Source organism: Anomalospiza imberbis, chromosome 28 (genome assembly GCF_031753505.1).
Source record: "Anomalospiza imberbis isolate Cuckoo-Finch-1a 21T00152 chromosome 28, ASM3175350v1, whole genome shotgun sequence".
Lineage (NCBI taxonomy): Eukaryota > Metazoa > Chordata > Aves > Passeriformes > Viduidae > Anomalospiza > Anomalospiza imberbis.
In genome coordinates, this window is record NC_089708.1 from 1,392,654 (window position 1) to 1,411,717 (window position 19,064).

The 19,064-nt window shown below is 60.3% G+C and overlaps 1 protein-coding gene across 1 annotated transcript in view; it reads right to left on the bottom strand.

Moving 5' to 3' along the window:
- The window catches only part of GFRA2 (GDNF family receptor alpha 2), a 30,247-nt gene extending 11,491 nt beyond the window's left edge, over nucleotides 1–18,756 (bottom strand). Inside the window, exons 1-4 of the mRNA XM_068174346.1 lie at nucleotides 18,348–18,756; nucleotides 10,804–11,118; nucleotides 7,642–7,725; nucleotides 1,709–2,057 (exon numbers count right to left, since the gene is read on the bottom strand). Of these exons, the coding sequence (XP_068030447.1) occupies nucleotides 1,709–2,057; nucleotides 7,642–7,725; nucleotides 10,804–11,118; nucleotides 18,348–18,387 (788 nt within the window). The 5' untranslated portion in view covers nucleotides 18,388–18,756. The remainder of the gene's footprint in view (nucleotides 1–1,708; nucleotides 2,058–7,641; nucleotides 7,726–10,803; nucleotides 11,119–18,347) is intronic.
- Between the last annotated feature and the right edge of the window lie 308 nt (nucleotides 18,757–19,064).

Consider the following 19,064-nt stretch of genomic DNA (forward strand, 5'->3'; position numbering starts at 1 on the left):
GATCAGGAGTTTGGGATGGATAAACTCCTGGATAATGGGAAATTCCACGGCCCTGCCTTGTCCTCCAGGATCAGGAGTTTGGGATGGATAAACTCCTGGATAATGGGAAATCCCATGGCCCTGCCTCGTCCCCCAGGATGAGGGGACACAGGGGTTTCATGTCCCAACACTACCAGCTGGAGATGCCAGAGGGGAGCAGATGGGATGGGATTTTCCCCTGAAAACTCAGATCCAAGGAGTGCATCCATGCCCCATCCCAAGGAAAAAATCCCGGAGATTCCAGCAAAACTCTACAGCAAAAGCAACACAAATAAATCCCAGATTTGGACATTTTCCAGAGCAAAAGCCCCTGTCCCAGCTCTCCCAAAAAACCACATTTCCACCTTGGAGCAAACAAACCCTCCCAGCAGCTGCCACCTTCCCCCTTTCCCACCTTCCCTCCGTGTGTGGGGATTTCATTCCCTGCAGGAATTAAAGCTCGTGGCCTCTGCAGACCCCCCAGCTCTCCCAGCCCCGTGATCCCTCTCGGAGCGCGGATCCATCGGCAGCATCGCCTCGGAGCGCGCTGATGGAGAGGAGCTGCCATTCCCGCTATCTTTTATTCATGGCCACCGGCTCCTCGGATTACTTTTTGATAAAAAGCCGCATTCCCACATTTCAAACATCTCTGCTCGCAGCCCGAGGAAGACCCGGGGCTCGCATTTATTTCCCCGCCGAGCGCCGGGAAGCTCCATCACCTTGACGGGAAAAGATCCCGCTCCTGGCGGGAGCCGGGGCCGACGGGAGGCGGATCCGGCTCCCGGGGGGACAGGAGGGGTCGTGCCCCGTGACAAACGGGGTTCATGAGGAGCAGGAGCTCTGCGCTTCCCAGGGGGAGACAGCGGGAATTCGGCAGCTGGGGAAGGTTTTGGGGCATCGTGTTTCTTGGGAATCTGTCCCTTGGATGTCTCCAGGGCGTTGTCCCAGTGCCACTTCCTGAGCCAAACGTGGGGAAAAACAGAGCTGGGAGGGTGACACCAATGCCGAGGGGGTGACACCAATGCCAGGAGGGTGACACTGATGGCTGGGGGGTGACACCAATGCCAGGACCATGCCAGGAGAAGCTCCCAGAGTGCCCCAGTGGCACCAGATGCCAAGGGTGACATTGACACCCAGAGGGTGACACTGATTTTGGCACTGATACAGGGGGTGACACTGATACTGAGGCAGGTGACACAAAGGCTGGGTTGTGGCACCAATGCCAGGGGGGTGACACCAACACTTGGACTGTGGGAGAAGACCACGGAATGCCTGGGTGACACCAATGCCAGGGAGGTGACACCACTGCCAGGAAGGTGACACTCATGGTCGGGGGTGACACCAATGCCGGGGTGGTGACACTGATGGCCGGGGCGGTGACACTGATTCCAGGAAGGTGACACTGATGGCCGGGGGGTGACATCAATGCCAGGAAGGTGACACTGATGGCTGGGGGGTGACATCAATGCCAGGAAGGTGACACTGATGGCTGGGGTGGTGACACTGATGGCCAGGGTGGTGACACCAACACCAGGGAGGTGACACTGATGGTCAGGGGTGACACCAATGCCAGGGAGGTGACACTGATGGCCAGGGCGGTGACACCAACACCAGGGAGCTGACACTGATGGCCAGGGCGGTGACACCAACCCCTGCCCCACGCCACAAGGACCCCCGGCGCGCCCTTTACCTGCACAGGTGATCCGCCCGGCAGGCGCCGCGCAGGTCCAGGCAGTTGGGCTTGTCCTTGTCCTCGTAGGAGCAGGAGGGGACGATGGTCTGGCGGCGGCGCTCGGCGCACGCCGGGTCCTTGCAGGAGCAGAAGAGCAGGCGGAAGGTGAACTCGCCGGGCACGCGGTCGAAGAACTGGCGCAGGGCCTTGTGGCACTTGCGGCGGCTGCAGGGCTCGGTGGGCGACAGCTCCCGGCTGCAGGTGGAGATGTAGCCCGAGCGCAGGCGCTTGCAGTTGTCGTTGAGGTTGCAGGCCTTGGCCGCATCCAGGCAGTGGTTGCTCTTGGAGGTGGTGGCTGGGTCCATTCCTGCCCGAGGACAGAGATATTTGGGGTCAGGAAGGTGGGGAGGGATGGATGGAGGGGTGGTTGTAAAGCTGGGGAGGTGGCATCAAAGGTGGGAGATGGTTTGGAGTGTGGGAAGGTGGGATTGAGGTGGGGGAAATGCACTTGACCCCGGGAGATGTCCTCAAAGGTGGGGAGATGCCCTCAAAAATACCCTTAAGCTGGGACTGGGAGATGACCTCAAAGGTGGGGAGATGCCATCAAAACTGGGATGGGAAGAAGCCCTCAAGGGTGTTTCCTGGGATGGGAAGCGCCCTTGAGTCTGGGATGAGGAGAATTCCTCAAAACTGGGGAGAAGTCCTCCAGCCTGGGATGGGGAAATGCCCCTGACCTGGGATGGGGAGGAGCCTTCAAAGCTGGAGAGATGTCCTCAAAACCGGGGCAGGGAAAAGCCCTCAAACCTGGGGAGATGCCCTCAAACCAGGAAGGGGAAACGCCCTGGACCTGGGGAAGGTGTGAGAGGCGTCGTGTCACCCCTGTGGCATCGGTGTCACCTCCCAGCACCCCCGGCACAGCCCATCCCTGGGTGGACCCCACCCCATTCCAGGCACAATCTGTGGGATCAACCCCCCCCCCAAACCGGGACACTCTGGGTGGAATCCAGGCCGTGAATTTACAGTATTTCTTTCCTTTTGTCAGTTCTTCAAAGAGTAATTATTAATTATTAATTAATTAATCATTATTCAGCTCCAAAAGTGGAATAATCAACCCAACTCCACTGTGGCACCCACAGCTCCTCCTGGGGCTCCCCAAAACTGGGACAGCTCCAGACAGGAATGAAAGGGACAAGAGGATCAATACCATATCCATCCTGGGAATCTCATCCTGCCTCCATCGCAGGAATCCCATCCTGGGAATCCCATCCTGGGAATCCCATCCCAGGAATCCCAACCTGCATCCATCCTGGGAATCCTATTCTGCATCCATCCCAGGAATCCCATCCCGGGAATCCCATCCCGCAGCCATCTTGGGAAACCCATCCCATCTCCATCTTGGGAATCCCCATCCTGCATCCATCCTGGGAATCCCAACCTGAATCCATCCTAGGAATCCCAACCTTAATCCATCCTGGGAATCCCAACCTGTCTCCATCCCAGGAATCCCATCCCAGGAATCCCATCCTGCCTCCATACTAAGAGTCACAACCTGAATCCATCCTGGGAATCGCATCCCAGGAATCCCAATCAGCATCCATCCCAGGAATCCCATCCCTCAGGAGAGGACAGACAAGGCCAAGCCCCAGCCTGGGAACAAATGCTGAATTTTCCTTTTTTTTTTTTTTTTTTTTTTGTCTGGGAATGATGGATCACCCTCCATGGCCCAGGTGCTGCTTCGGAAGGTTCCTCATCCCTCATTCCCTCCCGTCCACATCCCGGCCAAATCCATGGATTTTCCTCTGCTGGCTCCCAGCTTCTGCTGCAAGGGAAGGCTCCTAATTGGCCTGATTGGAGGGTGCTGCTAATTAGCAACATCAAATCCCAGGTGAGCCTCAGCGGCCCTGAAGGGGACTGGGTTGGGGGTGGGGGGGGTCTTTGGTCCCATTGTCCCCAAGTCGAGAGCCACCAGCACGGCCCTGTGGGGGACCCCAAGGCCTCAGGGATCCCGAGGATTCTGGGATCCCGAGGATTCTGGGATCCTGAGGATTCTGGGATCCTGAAGGATTCTGGGATCCCAAGGATTCAGGGATCCTGAGGATTCAGGGATCCTGAGGATTCAGGGATCCCAAGGATTCTGGGATCCTGAAGGATTCAGGGATCCCAAAGGATTCAGGGATCCTGAAGGATTCTGGGATCCTGAAGGATTCTGGGATCCCAAGGATTCAGGGATCCCGAGGATTCAGGGATCCTGAGGATTCAGAGATCCCGAGGATTCAGGGATCCCGAGGATTCAGAGATCCCAAGGATTCAGGGATCCCGAGGATTCAGGGATCCCGAGGATTCAGGGATCCCGAGGATTCAGAGATCCCAAGGATTCGCGGATCACAAAGGATTCAGGGATCCTGAAGGATTCAGAGATCCTGAGGATTCTGGGATACTGAAGGATTCTGGGATCCCAATTAAAAGGCAAAGCCCCTTTCCAGTGCCATCCCGACCTCCTGCTGCTCTTGGAGGACATTTGGAGTTTTTTGGGGCTCGGTGCCACCCCGTGCTGTGACAACCAAGAGCTTCCCCTGTCCCCTTCACCCTGAACCAGCCCACTCAGGCTCTGCTGCCAGGAGATCCCAAATCCAGGGGGGGAAAGGTGTTTGGGAAGAGCCCTGGACGTGCCAAAGGTGCCATTCCAGAGCTGGACACCCCTGGAGAGGTTGGAGGCATCACCCCTGCCCTGGCAGCCAAACTCCAAATCCGGGATGGGGCAGGGACGGATGGTTTGGATTTTTTCCAGAGGATGGACACAGCTCGAGGGGGAAAAGGGCATTGAAGAGGTGGGGAAAAGATGGATATAAGTGAGAAAAAGGAGGATTTCAGTGGGAAAAAGGAGGATTTCAGTGGGAAAAAGGAGGATTGGAGAGGTGGGGAAAAGGAGGATTTAAGGGGTGGGGGGCACCAGGGTCTCTTTACTCCCCCTGGTTTTGGGGGATGCATTGAGCCCTCCCTGCACCCCAGATCACCCCAGCCCGAGCCCTGGCAAGGGTGAGCAGCAGATTTCCGGCGCAAAACCGGGATTTTGGGATCCGTGGGAAGCGGCAGCCGGTTGTCTCCTCCTCGGGAGCTTCGCTCGTGCCCTGCCCGAGACCTGCGGGGACCCGGCTGCATCTTAATGGAGCCGCGGCTTTGGAAGCGCCGCGCTCCTGGGGAGCTCATTAATAAAGCACGAGCATGAAAATTTCATGAGCGGAGACGGGAACGGGGGCCGAGGAGCTGGGGATGGGCGCTGGGGCCACCAGCTGTCCCCTCTGCGTGTCCCTACGGCCGCTGGGGACAGGGGACGAGGAGGGCGATGAGAAGGAGGAGGAGGAGGGGGATGGGGCCGCGCTGCCGGTGAGGGGGGGTTTGGTGCCCACCCAGCGCTTGGGTGTGGTGCCCGCAGGGAGAATTCCCAGCTGGAGCCTCTCCCTTCTGTCACGGGCTGGGATCTCCTCGGGATCCAGCCGGGATGAGCATCCCGGGATCCTCTGCCCAGCGCGGGGGTCCCGCAGCGCAGCCCCCGCTGCGTGGGGAGGGGGCAGCGCTGGCTCCGCGGGCGCTCCGCGCTCTTTACGCGCGGGTTACACGCGGCTTGCACAGCCCCTGCTCCCCAGCCAACCCTCCGCTCCCAATTATCCCTCCAGGCAATTAACAGCTCCTGCTCCAAGAACGCGTTTGCTTCAGTGCTCGCCGTCAGGTCGGGGCTGGATGTCCCCGGGGAGGGGACAGGGAAGGGGTGGCAGCAGCAGCGAGGCCACCCCGGTGCTCACAGCTGCACCAGAAGCCCGTTCCCCCCTTCCCCCATCCCCAAAATCTCCCGCCAGGCTTTTCCTGCGCCTCCCGCTCCGCTTTCCTGGATAATCCAGTGTCTAATCCCCGCTCCAGACTCGCTGCTTCCCAGATTTCCCGGCGGCTCCAAAGGTTTTCCTGACGCCAATGTAATCCCAAAAACGCGGCCGGGAGACGGGAGTGGGTGGCAGCGTCACCCCAAAAACCCGCGCCGAGCTCCCGGGGAAAATTGCCCCGGAAAAGGCTGGAAAATCCGCCCCGGGGGCTGCAGGCGCTGGGTGACAGCGGCGACAGCGGCGGTGTCACAGCCGCGCTCAGAGGAGTCCCCAGGTGAGCTGGGCACGGCCCTGGGGGTGTCCCCGGGGCGTGGGGACAGTGAGACCCACCAAATTCCCGCAGCGTGGGGGGCTGGGGGAGGGTTCGGAGGAGGAAGAGGGAGGAGAGGCCGAGGCAGCGCTGCCCTGGCTTGGGAGGGGGTGAGGGGTGGCACGGGGAGGTTGTCATGGGAATGGGCGGGGAAACCGAAATTCCCGAGGATGGAGGTTTGGGTTCCCCGGAGGAGGACACCGGGATGCTCTGGGGGGTTCCAGGGGACACTGGGGTGTTCTGAGGGACACCGGGATGCTCCAAAGGGCTCAGGGATGATCCAAGGGCTTTCAAGGGACACTGGGATGTTCTGAGGGACACCGGGATGCTCCAAAGAGCTCAGGGGTGCTCCAAGGGACACTGGGGCGTTCTGAGGAACATTGGGATGTTCTGAGGGACATCGGGATGCTCCGAGGGGCTCCAAGGGACACAGGGGTGATCCGAGGAACACAGGAATGCTCCAAGCGGTTCCAAGGGATACTGGGATGTTCTGAGGGACACCGGGATGCTCCAAAAAGCTCAGGGGTGCTCCAAGGGACACCAAGGTGCTCTGAGGGACATTGGGATGCTCCGAGGGGTTCCAGAGGGTTCAGGTGTGCTCCAAGGGGCACAAGGATGTTCTAAAGAACACAAGGATGCTCCAAAAGACTCTGGAATGTTCCAAGGGGCTCAAAGATGCTCCAAAGGGACAATGGGGACACAGGGATGTTCTAAGAGACACTGGGATCCTCCAAAGGGACACAGGGATGCTCCAAAGGGTTCCAAGGGATACAGGGATGATCCAAGGGACACAGGGATGCTCCAAGGGGTTCCTGAGGGACACAGGATGATCCAAAGGGCTCAGAGATGCTCCAAGGGACCCAGGGATGTTCCAAAGGGCCACTGGGATGTTCTGAGGGGTTCCAAGGGACGCTGGGATGCTCCAAGGGGTTCCAAGGGACCCAGGGATGCTACAAAGGGACACTGGGATGTTCTGAGGGGTTCCAAGGGACAAAGGGGTGCTCCAAAGGGGCACAGGGGTGCTCCAAGGGGTTCCATGGGACACAGGGATGTTCTAAGGGACACTGGGATACAGGGAAGATCCAAGGGATCCAGGGGTGCTCCAAAGGGACCCAGGAATGCCCCAAGGGTTTCCAAGGCACCCAGGGTGCTACAAAGGGACACTGGGATGTTCTGAGGGGTTCCAAGGGACACCGGGATGTTCTGAGGGGTTCCAAGGGACACTGGGATGTTCTGAGGGGTTCCAAGGGACCCAGGGATGCCCCACGGGTCTCAGCTTTCCTCTCCCAGCAGCTTCCCAGAGCTCGGCTCGAGGCTGATGCCCCGGGGCGGGGACAGCAAGCAGGGCCCCCCTCAGCTCCACCCCATCCTGAGGCTCCCAAATCCTCCAGGACACTGAGAATTCCACGGGGAATTCCATGGGAGGGGCTGCACCCCGCTGGAGCCAGGAGTGGGTTTATGCTTCCTCAATTCAGGGAATCCCGGGAACTCCAGGGATTTCATATCAACCCAAACTGGAGGCAAAGAGTTACCATCCTAAATCCCAGCCTGGGATGACCTGAAACAGAAAGAATCCACCCCAAAAATGCATCAAGCCCCCAAAATGACGCTCAGGGCCTCCAATTTGTGGGGGGACAGAAGGGGAGGAGAGGCTGGAGGAGCAAAGGACGAGGCCCAGGGGAGGGAGGTGGAGAGGTGGAGGCTTCCCCTGGCTGGGAGCAGCTCGGTGCTCACAGGCAGGAGATAAAACGCGGCGCTTTTATTACCTGAGAAAATTGAAGCGAGTCTGAATATATCAGAGAGACGAGAGGTGACCGGCTCGTACGGGGAGGCTTCATAAAATTCCTCTCCTTTGGTGGGAGGAAAGGCAGGGGGGAAAAAAAGGGAGGAAAAAAAAAGCAAATTAAAGCCCGCGGTGAATAATCTCAGACGGTTCCAGGCACAGGCACCCCCCCTGGTTCGGGGAGGGAAAAGCAAAAAGATTTCCAGGCACTGGAATGGAAGGAGAAGGGGATTTGGGAGATTTTTGGGGGCCAGCCAGGTTTGGGGGTGGCCAATCCCAAAGGATTCCAGGAGCTGAGGGAATTGGGATTGGGGTATTCCGGGAGGGGACACTGAGTTCAAGGCTGGGAGTTTTGGGGTCCCCACTCAACTTTATTGTTACAAATTCACCTAAAAACACCAAAAACCCTAAAAAAAACCCCTAAAAACCTGTTCTCAACTCTGGGTTCTTTTATTGTTACAAAATCCCCTAAAAAACACCTAAAAATGGAATTTGGGAATCGCTTGGAAACCCCCGTGTGGAAATCCCGGCGGGGAGCAAAGCAGGAGGGTTTGCTCCGAGCCCGGTGGCATTCCCGGGAAATTTGGGAGGGAAAGGGGGGAATTTGGGAGGGAACTGGGATGTCCCTGTCCCCTGCGGGTTCCCAGCGGTGTCGCCGCTGCTCTCAAGGTGATGGAATCTGGGGACAACGCCTCGAGGGCGGCTCCGGCTTCTCTGATCCTCACCAGGAATGGGAACGGGATCCAAATCCCGCTCCTCAGCCACATTCCCGGGAAATCCAGGAGGAAAAGACCCCACTGGGATGTCCCTGTTCCCTTCGGGTTCCCAGCGCTGCTCCCAGGGCAATGGGATTTGGGGTCAACGCCCCGAGGGCAGCTCAGGCCGCTCCTGATCCTCAACAGGAATGGGAACGGGATCCAAATCCTGCTCCAGGCCATTCCCGGGAAATCCAGGAGGAAAAGACCCCACTGGGATGTCCCTGTTCCCTTCGGGTTCCCAGAGCTGTTCTCAGGGTGATGGGATTTGGGGACAACGCCCCGAGGGCAGCTCAGGCCGCTCCTGATCCTCAACAGGAATGGGAACAGGATCCAAATCCTGCTCCAGGCCATTCCCGGGAAATTTGGGAGGGAAAGGGAGGAATTCAGGTGGGAACTGAGATGTCCCTGTCCCCTGCGGGCTCCCAGAGCTGTTCTCAGGGCAATGGGATTTGGGGACAACGCCCCGAGGGCGGCTCCGGCCGCTCCTGATCCTCACCAGGAATGGGAACGGGATCCAAATCCCGCTCCAGCTCATTCCCTCTCCCCTCTCCGGCTCTCCCGCTGGAATAAAGTGCGTTTAGGCAGCCCCGTAACCTCCGCCGCTGCCATCAATAATTAAACACCCGCTTGACTCCTGCTGCTCGCCAGGGAAATTACCGAGCATTAACGGGGCGCTGGACCTGCCTGGAGCCGCAATTAACCCCCGGGAACGAGGCTGGAGCCTCCCTAACAGCGGGGAGAGCTCGGGTGGGAGGAGGGGAGCCCCAAAATCTCCGCTGAAAGGCACAGATTTGCGTTCCTCGCTGCTTTTCCGCTCGCTGGTTCGAGCGCGGTTAAGGATCGCCACAAAGCTTCCGCCTCTCCTCAAAGCTCGGCTTTAATCACTGCTCTTCCCTCCTCCTCCAGGTACAATTCCCATCCCCACTCCCTCATTGATTCCCGCAAAACCCCGGGAAAGTGCTCAATGAAGGCAGCTAATGAGCGGGAGAAAACAATTAGGGGGTAATTCCTGCTCTGGGCCGGGGTTTGGGGCTTTGCTTCCTGCGCTGACCCAGATTTGAAGGGAATTTCACCCAGGGGGGCTCTGGGCTCGGGTACGGCTCCCCCACATCCTCTGGAAGAGTTTTCCCACCCTCTGGAAGAGCTCTCCCACATCCTCGGCTACAACTCCTCCACCCTCAGCTCCAGCTTTCCCACCTTTCTCACAGAATCCCAGAATTCCCGGCCTGCCTTGGGCTGGAAAGGGCCTTAAAAATCTCATCCCGACCCCCCTCCCACGGGCAGGGAGCTCTTCTACCAGCCCAGGCGATCTGGGCACAAACGCAGCTGGGTTTGGGGGCTCAGTGCTGAGGCTGAGGTGCCCACCTGGATTTCCCAGGGGTTTCATCTGGATTTCCCGGGGGTTTCATCTGGATTCCCTGGCCTGCCCACCTGCCTGACCACCCCTCACCTCATTTCCCCCAATTCACCCAAACCCCCTCAAACCTCCAGCAACCCCCTCCCCATCCCCGTCACCCCCAGGGCACTCTTCTGGGGTCTCCCCATCCTCACCACCCCACGCTGGTCCATTCAGTACCCCTCTCCCCATCCCCATCACCCCCAGGGTGCTCCTTTGGGGTCTTTCCCTCCCCATCACCCCCAAGACTCTCTTTTGAGGTCTCCCCACGACCCCATAGCACTCCTTTAGGGTCTCCCCATGACCTCAGAATGCTCCTTTGGGGTCTCTCCCTCCCCATCACCCCCAGGGTGATCCTTTGAGGTCTGCCCACGACCCCAGAGCGCTCCTTTAGGGTCTCCCAATCACCCCCAGGGTGCTCCTTTAGGGTCTCCCCATCCCCATCACCCCAGGGTGATCCATTGGGGATTCCCCATCACCCCCAGGGTGCTCCTTTGGGGTCTCTCCCTTCCCATCACCCCCAAGACTCTCCTTTGAGGTTTCCTCACAACCCCAGAGCGCTCCTTTAGGGTCTCCCCATCACCCCCAAGACTCTCTTTTGAGGTCTTCCCATGACCCCACAGTGCTCCTTTAGGGTCTCCCCATCCCCATTACCCCCAGGGTGATCCATTGGGGTTTCCCCAGAGTGCTCCTTTGGGGTCTCCCCATCACCCCCAGAACATTTCTTTGGGGTCTCTCCCTCCCCATCACCCCCAAGACTCTCCTCTGGGGTCTCCCCACAACCCCAGAGTGCTCCTTTGGGGTCTCCCCACAACCCCAGAGTGCTCCTTTGAGGTCTCCCCATCATCCCCAGGGCAGTCCTTTGGGGTCTCCCTATCCCCATCACCCCCAAGACTCTCTTTGGGGTCTCCCCATCACCCCCAGAACACTCCTTTAGGGTCTCCCCATGCCGCCCCCACCCCAAAACTCTCCCTTTAGGACGCCCCCGTACCTTCGGCCAGCCCCAGGTGGATGCTCCAGTAGATCTGAAGGCACTGCAGCTCCTTCTTCATGCCCCTCTTGCAGCGGCAGTGCTGCAGGGCGCTCTCCTGCAGCACCTCCAGGGCCACCTGGCACTCGCGGTTGGCGAGCAGGGTGCTCCTGTCGCGGCCCGCCAGGCACTGCCGCAGGGTGCGGTAGCGGGAGCTGCAGCCGGGCTCGCCCGCGCACAGCTCGTTGGCTCGCACGCAGTCCACGGGCACTCGCCAGCCCGGCGGGGCCGGCCCCGGCGGCGAGGGGGGCCCGGCCAGCGAGCGCAGGATCTCATCTGGGCCGGCAGGGAGGAAGAGGAGGGCACGGGTCAGGGAGAAAGAGCACAGGTGAGGGAGGAAGAGGAGGGCACAGGTTAGGGAGGAAGAGGAGGAAGGGCACGGGTGAGGGAGGAAGAGGAGGAAAGACACAGGTTAGGGAGGAAGAGGAGGGCACAGGTGAGGGAGGAAGAGCACAGGTGAGGGAGGAAGAGGAGGACACAGGTCAGGGAGGAAGAGGAGGAAGAGCACAGGTGAGGGAGGAAGAGGAGGAAGGGCACGGGTTAATGAGGAAGAGGAGGAAGGGCACGGGTCAGGAAGGAAGAGGAGGGCACAGGTCAGGGAGGAAGAGCACAGGTGAGGGAGGAAGAGGAGGAAGGGCACGGGTCAGGGAGGAAGAGGAGGAAGGGCACGGGTTAATGAGGAAGAGGAGGAAAGACAGGTTAGGGAGGAAGAGGAGGAAGGGAACGGGTTAATGAGGAAGAGGAGGAAGGGCACGGGTCAGGGAGGAAGAGGAGGAAGGGGGCAGGAGAGGGAGGAAGGCAAGCACCGCCCGCAGGAACAACCCAGACACGGCAGGTGACAACCCCGGGAGGAAAAATGGGCGGGAAATTCAGATTAAAATCCCTGGGAAAATTGGATTAAAACCCCAGATGAAAATCCCAAAAAATTCAATGTAAAACCCGCTGGGAAATTCGGATTAAAACCCCAGGGAAGGAGAAATTGGCACCCCAGGAAATTCAGATTAAAACCCCCACGTGAGCACCCCAGATAGGGCAGATGGGGACCCCAGGAGGAAAAATGGGCAGGAAATTCGGATTAAAACCCCCGGGAAATTCGGATTAAAACCTCCCGGGAAACGCAGATTAAAACCCCTATGTGAACACCCCAGATAGGACAGATAGGGGACCCGGGGAAGAAAAATGGGCAGGAAATTCAGATTAAAACCCCTCGGAATTCAGATTAAAATTCCTGGGAAACCCAGATTAAAACCTCCAGGGAATTCAGATTAAAACCCTCAGGAAATTCAAATTAAAACCCCCGGGAAATCCAGATTAAAACCCCCACATGAGCACCCCAGATAGGACAGACAGGGGACCCCAGGAGGAAAAATGGGCAGGAAATTCAGATTAAAAGTCCAGGTGAGCACCCCAGGTAGGGCAGATGAACCAGGAAAGAGGAATGGGCACCCCAGGAAATTCAGGTGAACATCCCAAGAAATTAATATGAAACCCCTGGGAATTCAGACTAAAACCCTCAGGAAATTCAGATTAAAACCCCAGATGAAAATCCCAAAAAATTCAGATAAAACCGGGGATTCGGATTAAAACCCCTGGTGAGCAGCTCACGTAGGGCAGACGGGACATTGGGGAGGAAAAATGGGCTGAAAATTCAGATTAAAAACCCAGGTGAGCACCCCAGGTAGGGCAGATGAACCAGGAAAGAGGAATGGGCACCCCAGGAAATTCAGGTGAACATCCCAGGAATTTCAGGTGAAAATCCCAGGAAATTCAGGCGAAAATCCCAGGAAATTCAGGCGAAAATCCCAGGAAATTCAGGCGAAAATCCCAGGAAATTCAGGTGAAAATCCCAGGAAATTCAGGCGAAACCCCCAGGAAACTCAGGTGAACATCCCAGGAAATTCAGGTGAACATCCCAGGAAATTCAGGCAAAACCCCCAGGAAATTCAGGCGAAACCCCCAGGAAATTCAGGTGAACATCCCAGGAAATTCAGGTGAACATCCCAGGAAATTCAGGTGAAACCCCCAGGAAATTCAGGTGAACATCCCAGGAAATTCAGGTGAACATCCCAGGAAATTCAGGTGAAACCCCCAGGAAATCCATGTGGGCACCTCAGCACTGAGCCCCCAAACCCAGCTGTGTTTGTGCCCAAATCACCTGGGCTGGTAGAAGAGCTCCCTGCCCGTGGGAAGGGGGTCGGGATGAGATTTTTAAGGCCCTTTCCAGCCCAAGGCAGGCCGGGAATTCTGGGATTCTGTGGGAAAGCTGGGGCTGAGGGTGGAGGAGCTGTGCCTGTGCCTGGAGCCAGCTGAGATTATCCACCACGGGCTTTAATTTGCTTTTTTCTGCCTTTTTTTTTTCTCCCACCAAAGGAGAGGAATTTTTCCAAGGGTGGTGGTGTCAGCCCAGCCTGGGAACCATGGAATTGTCTGGGCTGGAAGGGGCTTTAAAGTTCCATGGAATCTTGGAATTTTTTGTGGGGAAAGGAAAGAGGAAAGGAAAGAGGAAAGAGGAAAGAGGAAAGAGGAAAGAGGAAAGAGGAGAGGAGAGGAGAGGAGAGGAGAGGAGAGGAGAGGAGAGGAGAGGAGAGGAGAGGAGAGGAGAGGAGAGGAGAGGAGAGAGAGAGGAGAGGAGAGGAAAAGGGAAAAGGGAAAAGGGAAAAGGGAAAAGGGAAAAGGGAAAAGGGAAAAGGAAAAGGAAAAGGAAAAAGGAAAAGGGAAAAGGAAAAGGAAAAAGGAAAAGGAAAAAGGAAAAGGAAAAAGGAAAAGGAAAAAGGAAAAAGGAAAAAGGAAAAAGGAAAAAGGAAAGGGAAAAAGGAAAAGGGAAAAGGGAAAAGGGAAAAGGGAAAAGGGAAAAGGGAAAAGGGAAAAGATTCCTCTCTGGGAGTGGCTGGGATGAAATTCCCCCAGGAGCTGTGGCTGCCTCATCCCTGGAAGTGCTCGAGGCCACCTTGGAGAAACCTGGGATGGAGGAAGACGTCCTTGCCCATGGCAGGGGCTGGAATGGGATCCCACAATCCTGGAATGCTTTGGGTGGGAAGAGACCTTCAAATCACCACGGGCAGGGACACCTTCCCTGCCCCGGGCTGCTGCAAGCCCGGCCCAGCCTGGCCTGGAGCACTTCCAGGGATATCCCTGGCCCCGAGATTCCCGGGTGGGGGTGGGAAGGTGCAGGGTTAGCCCCACACCTCAGCTCGCGATGCTGCTCGTGTTCCTCGTTCCACGCGAGCCGATCGATAACCCGGCCCTTCCCGGAGCTCCCCGGGGCCCGGGCGAGCAGCGGCCCCATCCCGGTTCCCCCCCGCGCACGGCCTGGATTTGGCTGCTCATCGTTTGCAGCCCCGTCACGGGATTTTTTAGGGCATCTGACTCATGGCTTTTGGAGCGCTCGGCCTTGGCAGGGCCGCGGGGCAGCTGCGGCTCCCAACAGGCGCTTCCCTGCGGGGTGGCAGCGGGCCAGCCCCTGTCCCTGTCCCCTCCTGTCCCCCCGCATTCCCACAGCTCTCCCGCCATCCCCATCATTTCCGCATCTGCTTTTTCCCCTGGGAATATTCCTGCTAAATCCAGCCCAGGCAAAGCCTGGCTTGTCCCCTCTCAGGGGAATTGGGGACAGGCAGCGCTGGTTCCCCCCCGCCCCCAGGGGCATGGGGACAGGGCGGGCAGGACCCGCTGCCGCTCCCGGCCTCCCCTCCAGCCTCCAGCTCCAGGGAAAGCCCTGGAGCAGGGAAAAATGGGAGTGACGGGACCTGGAGGGGACTCTGGGCTGCTCCGGGGGGTGATGGGGAGGGGACCCCTCTCTGTGCCCGCCCTGGCGCCCCCCGAGTGCGGTGGGCAGGGGTGACACCTCGGTGAGTCCCCGTCCCTGTCCCCTCCCTCCTGGCACCAACTCGGCCGCCGCTGGCGGCCCCTTCCCAGCCCGGGTCTGGCAGAGGGACAGTGACACCTACAGGAACGCGACAAGGGCCACCCGTGTGTCCCCCCCGGCGGGTGGGGCCGGTCCCCTGCCACCCCCGGGGCTGGGCACGCGTCCCTTCCCGCTGCGTCCCTCGGGAGCGGGTGGCACTGGAGCGGGAGCGGGTGGCCGTAGATATCTCTGCCCACCTCGGGTGCCGGAGGGCTCTGAGGAGGGACAGGAGCAGGGTGGTCAGTGCCCAGGTGGGGCCACCTCTGCTGACTCCGGTCACTGCAAGGAACAGGTCCCACAGATCCCGGTGTTCGGCCGATGTCCCCAAATGAGCCCCGCTGGGTTCCGAGGGGTCTGGAGCGTCCAGGAGCCCCCCCGGCCACGTTAGAGCCAGCCTGGAGCTGCAGATTCCCCTCGGGAAGGCCAGGCCAGGCCAGGCCAGGCAGGATTGTATTCCACACGGGAGGCAGGCCGGATCCATGGAGGGACTGGAGCAGAAACGGGCGCCCCAAATGCTGATCCCGGGGCTGGGAATGCCGGAGCCTCTCCACGCTGTGGATGATGCTTTGGGATGATACTTTGGAACTCTGCACCTTCACACGATGGGAAATCCCATCCCGAGGCATCCAGCTGGGAAAACCTGGTCCTTCTGCAGCCGTGGCCACGGGGAAACCCCTCCAGGGCATTGGAGACATTCCAGAGATCCACCGGGCATGGAGACTATTCCAGAATTCCATGGAGAGCCATTCCAGAGCTCCACTGGGTGTGGAGAGCTGTTCCAGACATCCACCAGGCACGGAGACTATTCCAGAATTCCATGGAGAGCCATTCCAGAGCTCCAGGGGGTGTGGAAAGCCATCCCACAGTTCCACCAGATCTGGAGATTCATCCCTCAGCCCCACCGGGCGTGGAGAGCCAATCCAGAATTCCATGGACATGGAGAGCCTTCCCACAGCTCCGCTGGACATGGAAAGCCATTCCAGAGCTCCACCAGGCATGGAGAGCTATTCCACAGATCCACCGGACATGGAAAGCCATTCCAGAGCTCTGTTGGGCTTGGAGAACCATTCCAGAGCTGCACTGGGCGTGAAAAGACATTCCAGAGCTCCACGGGACGTGGAGAACCGTCCCAGAGCTGCACCACATTCCATCCTCTCCCAGCTCAGCTCCAGCTCTGCTTGCCCCAGCTCCAACTCACACTTCTCCAGAAGCCTCTTCCCAAAAATCCCCTCCTCCGGCCGCATTGCTGTCCCCATGGGCAGGGCAGGGCCACCTCCTTGCCCTGGCACCAAAGGACCACATGGAATATCCTTGGGTGCCCTCCTGGTGCCAGGTGGGCCGGGTTGGGAATCCCACAAGAAATCCACCCTCTGGAAGCAGCAGGGATGAGTGGTGTGGGCGAGCTGGCCCCAGTCCTCCTGGCTTTTGCCATTTTTCCCACCTTTCTCCCACGGTTTTGCAGGGAACAGGGTCCTGCGAGCCCCTCGGCAGCACCGGGAGCATCCCGGAGCGTCCGGCAGCACCGGGAGTGCCGGCGGATCCTGGAGCGGGAAGGGCGGGCACAGCTCTTTGTTGTGCTGCCCCCAAATCCCGCAGGACTGGGGCTTTTTCCAGGCTGGGCCCTTTCCCTGGAGCCCCCCGCTCCTCCCGGCTCCGCGTTCCCACCCAGGCTCCAGCGGGGAGTTTGGGTGAAGGGGGAAACTGAGGAGGGGAATTTTCTATCCCCCCCAAAAAAATCCCTCCCGGCAGAGACGCCCTCCCCGAGCTCCGAAACATCTGCAGAGAATTCCCGGCTAATCCTCGGCAGGCTCTGGGGTGCCGGAGCACAGCGAGGATTTGCACAAGGCGCTGGCCTCTTTTCCTGCCGCTTCCACGGCTTCTCCCGGCTCCAGCAGCCTCTTCCCGAGCTCTAATCCATGTTCTCCTGCTCTGCTTCTGCCGGAGACCTTCGGACACCCGGCAGCTTTAGAGGGAAATGTTTTTCCTGGCGAGGATCGCTCCGGAACGCGCAGCTTCCCAGCCAGGAGCAAAGGGATTTTCTGGCTTCCCGGGAATGATCCCGGCTGGGAAGATCTGGATGTTCCCTGCTCCAGGATCCTCAGCGCGAGGCCACGCCGTGGAGAGCGCCCTGGTCACCCCATCCCTGAATCTGGGAGTGCAGGGTCCCTGCTCGGGGTCCAGCTCCTCAGCCTCGCCCTGCACCCACAGAACCTTGGGGACACCCAGGGATGGGGGTGGGGACACACACAGGGTCCTGCTTCGATGCCAACCCCGCTGTGAGGGCAGGTTGGGCTCTGGTTTGGATGCCTGAGGTGGGGCACCCCTGTCCCCCTGGAGGTCCCTGCACCCCAAATCTCTCCCTGAGCCATCCAGCCGTGCCTGGACACATGTCCAGATGTCCAGCTGTGCCCTCAGCCAGCCTGGAGCACCCTTCCCCCCCTGCACGGGGGTGTCCCCACCCTGACCCCGAGCGCCCCTTTCTCTGTCTGAGGGCACCCCCCGAGCCCTCCGGGCAGGTGCTCCCCCAGCCCAGGGCTCGGCCCCCGCCTGCTCAGGCCTCTGTCGCCCCCTCCCCAAAGGCTTGGGGGGCAGCCGCTCCCCCGGGCACCCCCTCTGTCGCTGGGAGCAGGGCAGAGCCCGTGCCCCCCGTTCCAGCCGGGAGCAGAGCGCTCCCCGGGGACCCCGAGCCCCCCCGGAACGAGGCTGTGCCAACCTTCAAGTCTCCCTCAGCGGCCTCCTGTCCCTCGTGCCTGTCCCTGTGCCTCGTCCCTGCCCCCTGTCCCTGTCCCCGAGCCCAGGCCGGCTCCGCAAAGTTCTCCGGGCGCTGCAGCGAGCCGGGATCGCATCCCAGGCAGCCGCGGGAGCCGGGAATGGCCCCGGGAGCGCGACACGCCCGAGCCGCGGAGGGCGAACATTGCCCGAGCATTGCCCGCTCCCTTTCCTTTTCACCCCGAACCCAGCGCGGGCTGCGGCTGCTCCCCTTTCCAGCGGCTCCTGCCAGGGGAGGCTGCGCCGGCAGCGGGAGCGTTCTCCCGGCACAAAGCTCCGAGCCGAGCCGAGCCGAGCCGCCCGCGGCTCCGGCGCGATCCGGGCGCGGGGCCGGCGATTCCCCACGCAGGCAGCCGAGCCACCAGCTCAACTTTCCCCGCCGAGTCTCCACGCCGCGTTCCCAACCTCTGGAACGGCGCGGGGGGAGGATGGGGGGCAGCGGGAGACACGGGTGGGAGGGGGAGAAGGGGGAGATCTCCCCCAGACGCGAATCCCTGCTGGTTTGCCAAGGGGAGCGGGGATGGGAGACGGGCAGGGCTCGGCTGCTGCCTGATCCTGCCCCGAGGGGGCGGCTGGGCTCGTGTCCCCCGTGCCCCCCGAGTCCCCCGTGCCCCCCGAGTCCCCCGTGCCCCCCTCCCCGTTTCAAGTTGACGGGGAATAGGAAATGAAGTTAAACCCCTCGCCGTGCCCCTCTCCTGCCGCAGCGCCGGTGCCAGCTCGGAGGGGCTCGCTCGCTGCCTCAGCCCCCGCAGCCCCTCGCCCCGGGGGGGACGCGCCACCTCGGCCAGGCGACAGCCGCCACCCCGCCCCCGGCACCCCCGCTGGGGCCACTCACCTACGAAGAGGACGATGCAGAAGGCGTTTGCCAAGATCATGGTAGGAAATCCACGCGCTCCTCCACGTGTGCAAAAAAATATGTTAAAAATCAGGCAAAAAAAAAAAAAAAAAAAAAAAGGTGGGTGGGGGGGGAGGACGACAATAAAAATAATTTAATAATTCCCAAGGCGGTCAGGTAGATCCCAAATCCAGTGGGCTGGAAGCGAAGGGAAGGGGGGTGTGCTCCGCCCGGCGCGGAGCCGGGTCCTCAGCCGCTCGCCGCCTCCCGCATCCCCGCCGGGCTCCGCTGCGCGCTCCGGGCTCGGCGGCTCCGCCGGGCTCCCGCCGGCTTCTGCCGAGCTCCGGCTGCCGGGGAGGGGGCGCGGCGAGGGGCGGCTGCGCTCCGCCGAGCCCCGGCGAAGGGGCAGAGCCGGCGGGGCCGCCGTCCCCTCCCCGCCCCTGCCCCCGCCCGCCCCTCCGCCGGGCCCGGGGCCGCCCTTCCGCCCGGGGCGGGGGTCGGGGGGGCTCTGCGCGGACCCGCGGCTCCCCGTCCTCGTTATCCTCCATGCCCGTCTCCCCATCCATCCCTCCTCGCTGGGATGCACCTGCCTGTCCCCGCCGGGGCACCCCCGCGGCTCCGACGCTGCCGCAGAGGCGAAGGCGAGACCCCCGCCCTCCCCAAATTCTACCCCCGGGCCCCCCGCGCTGCTCCATCCGAGGGGTGGGAGAGGAGGAG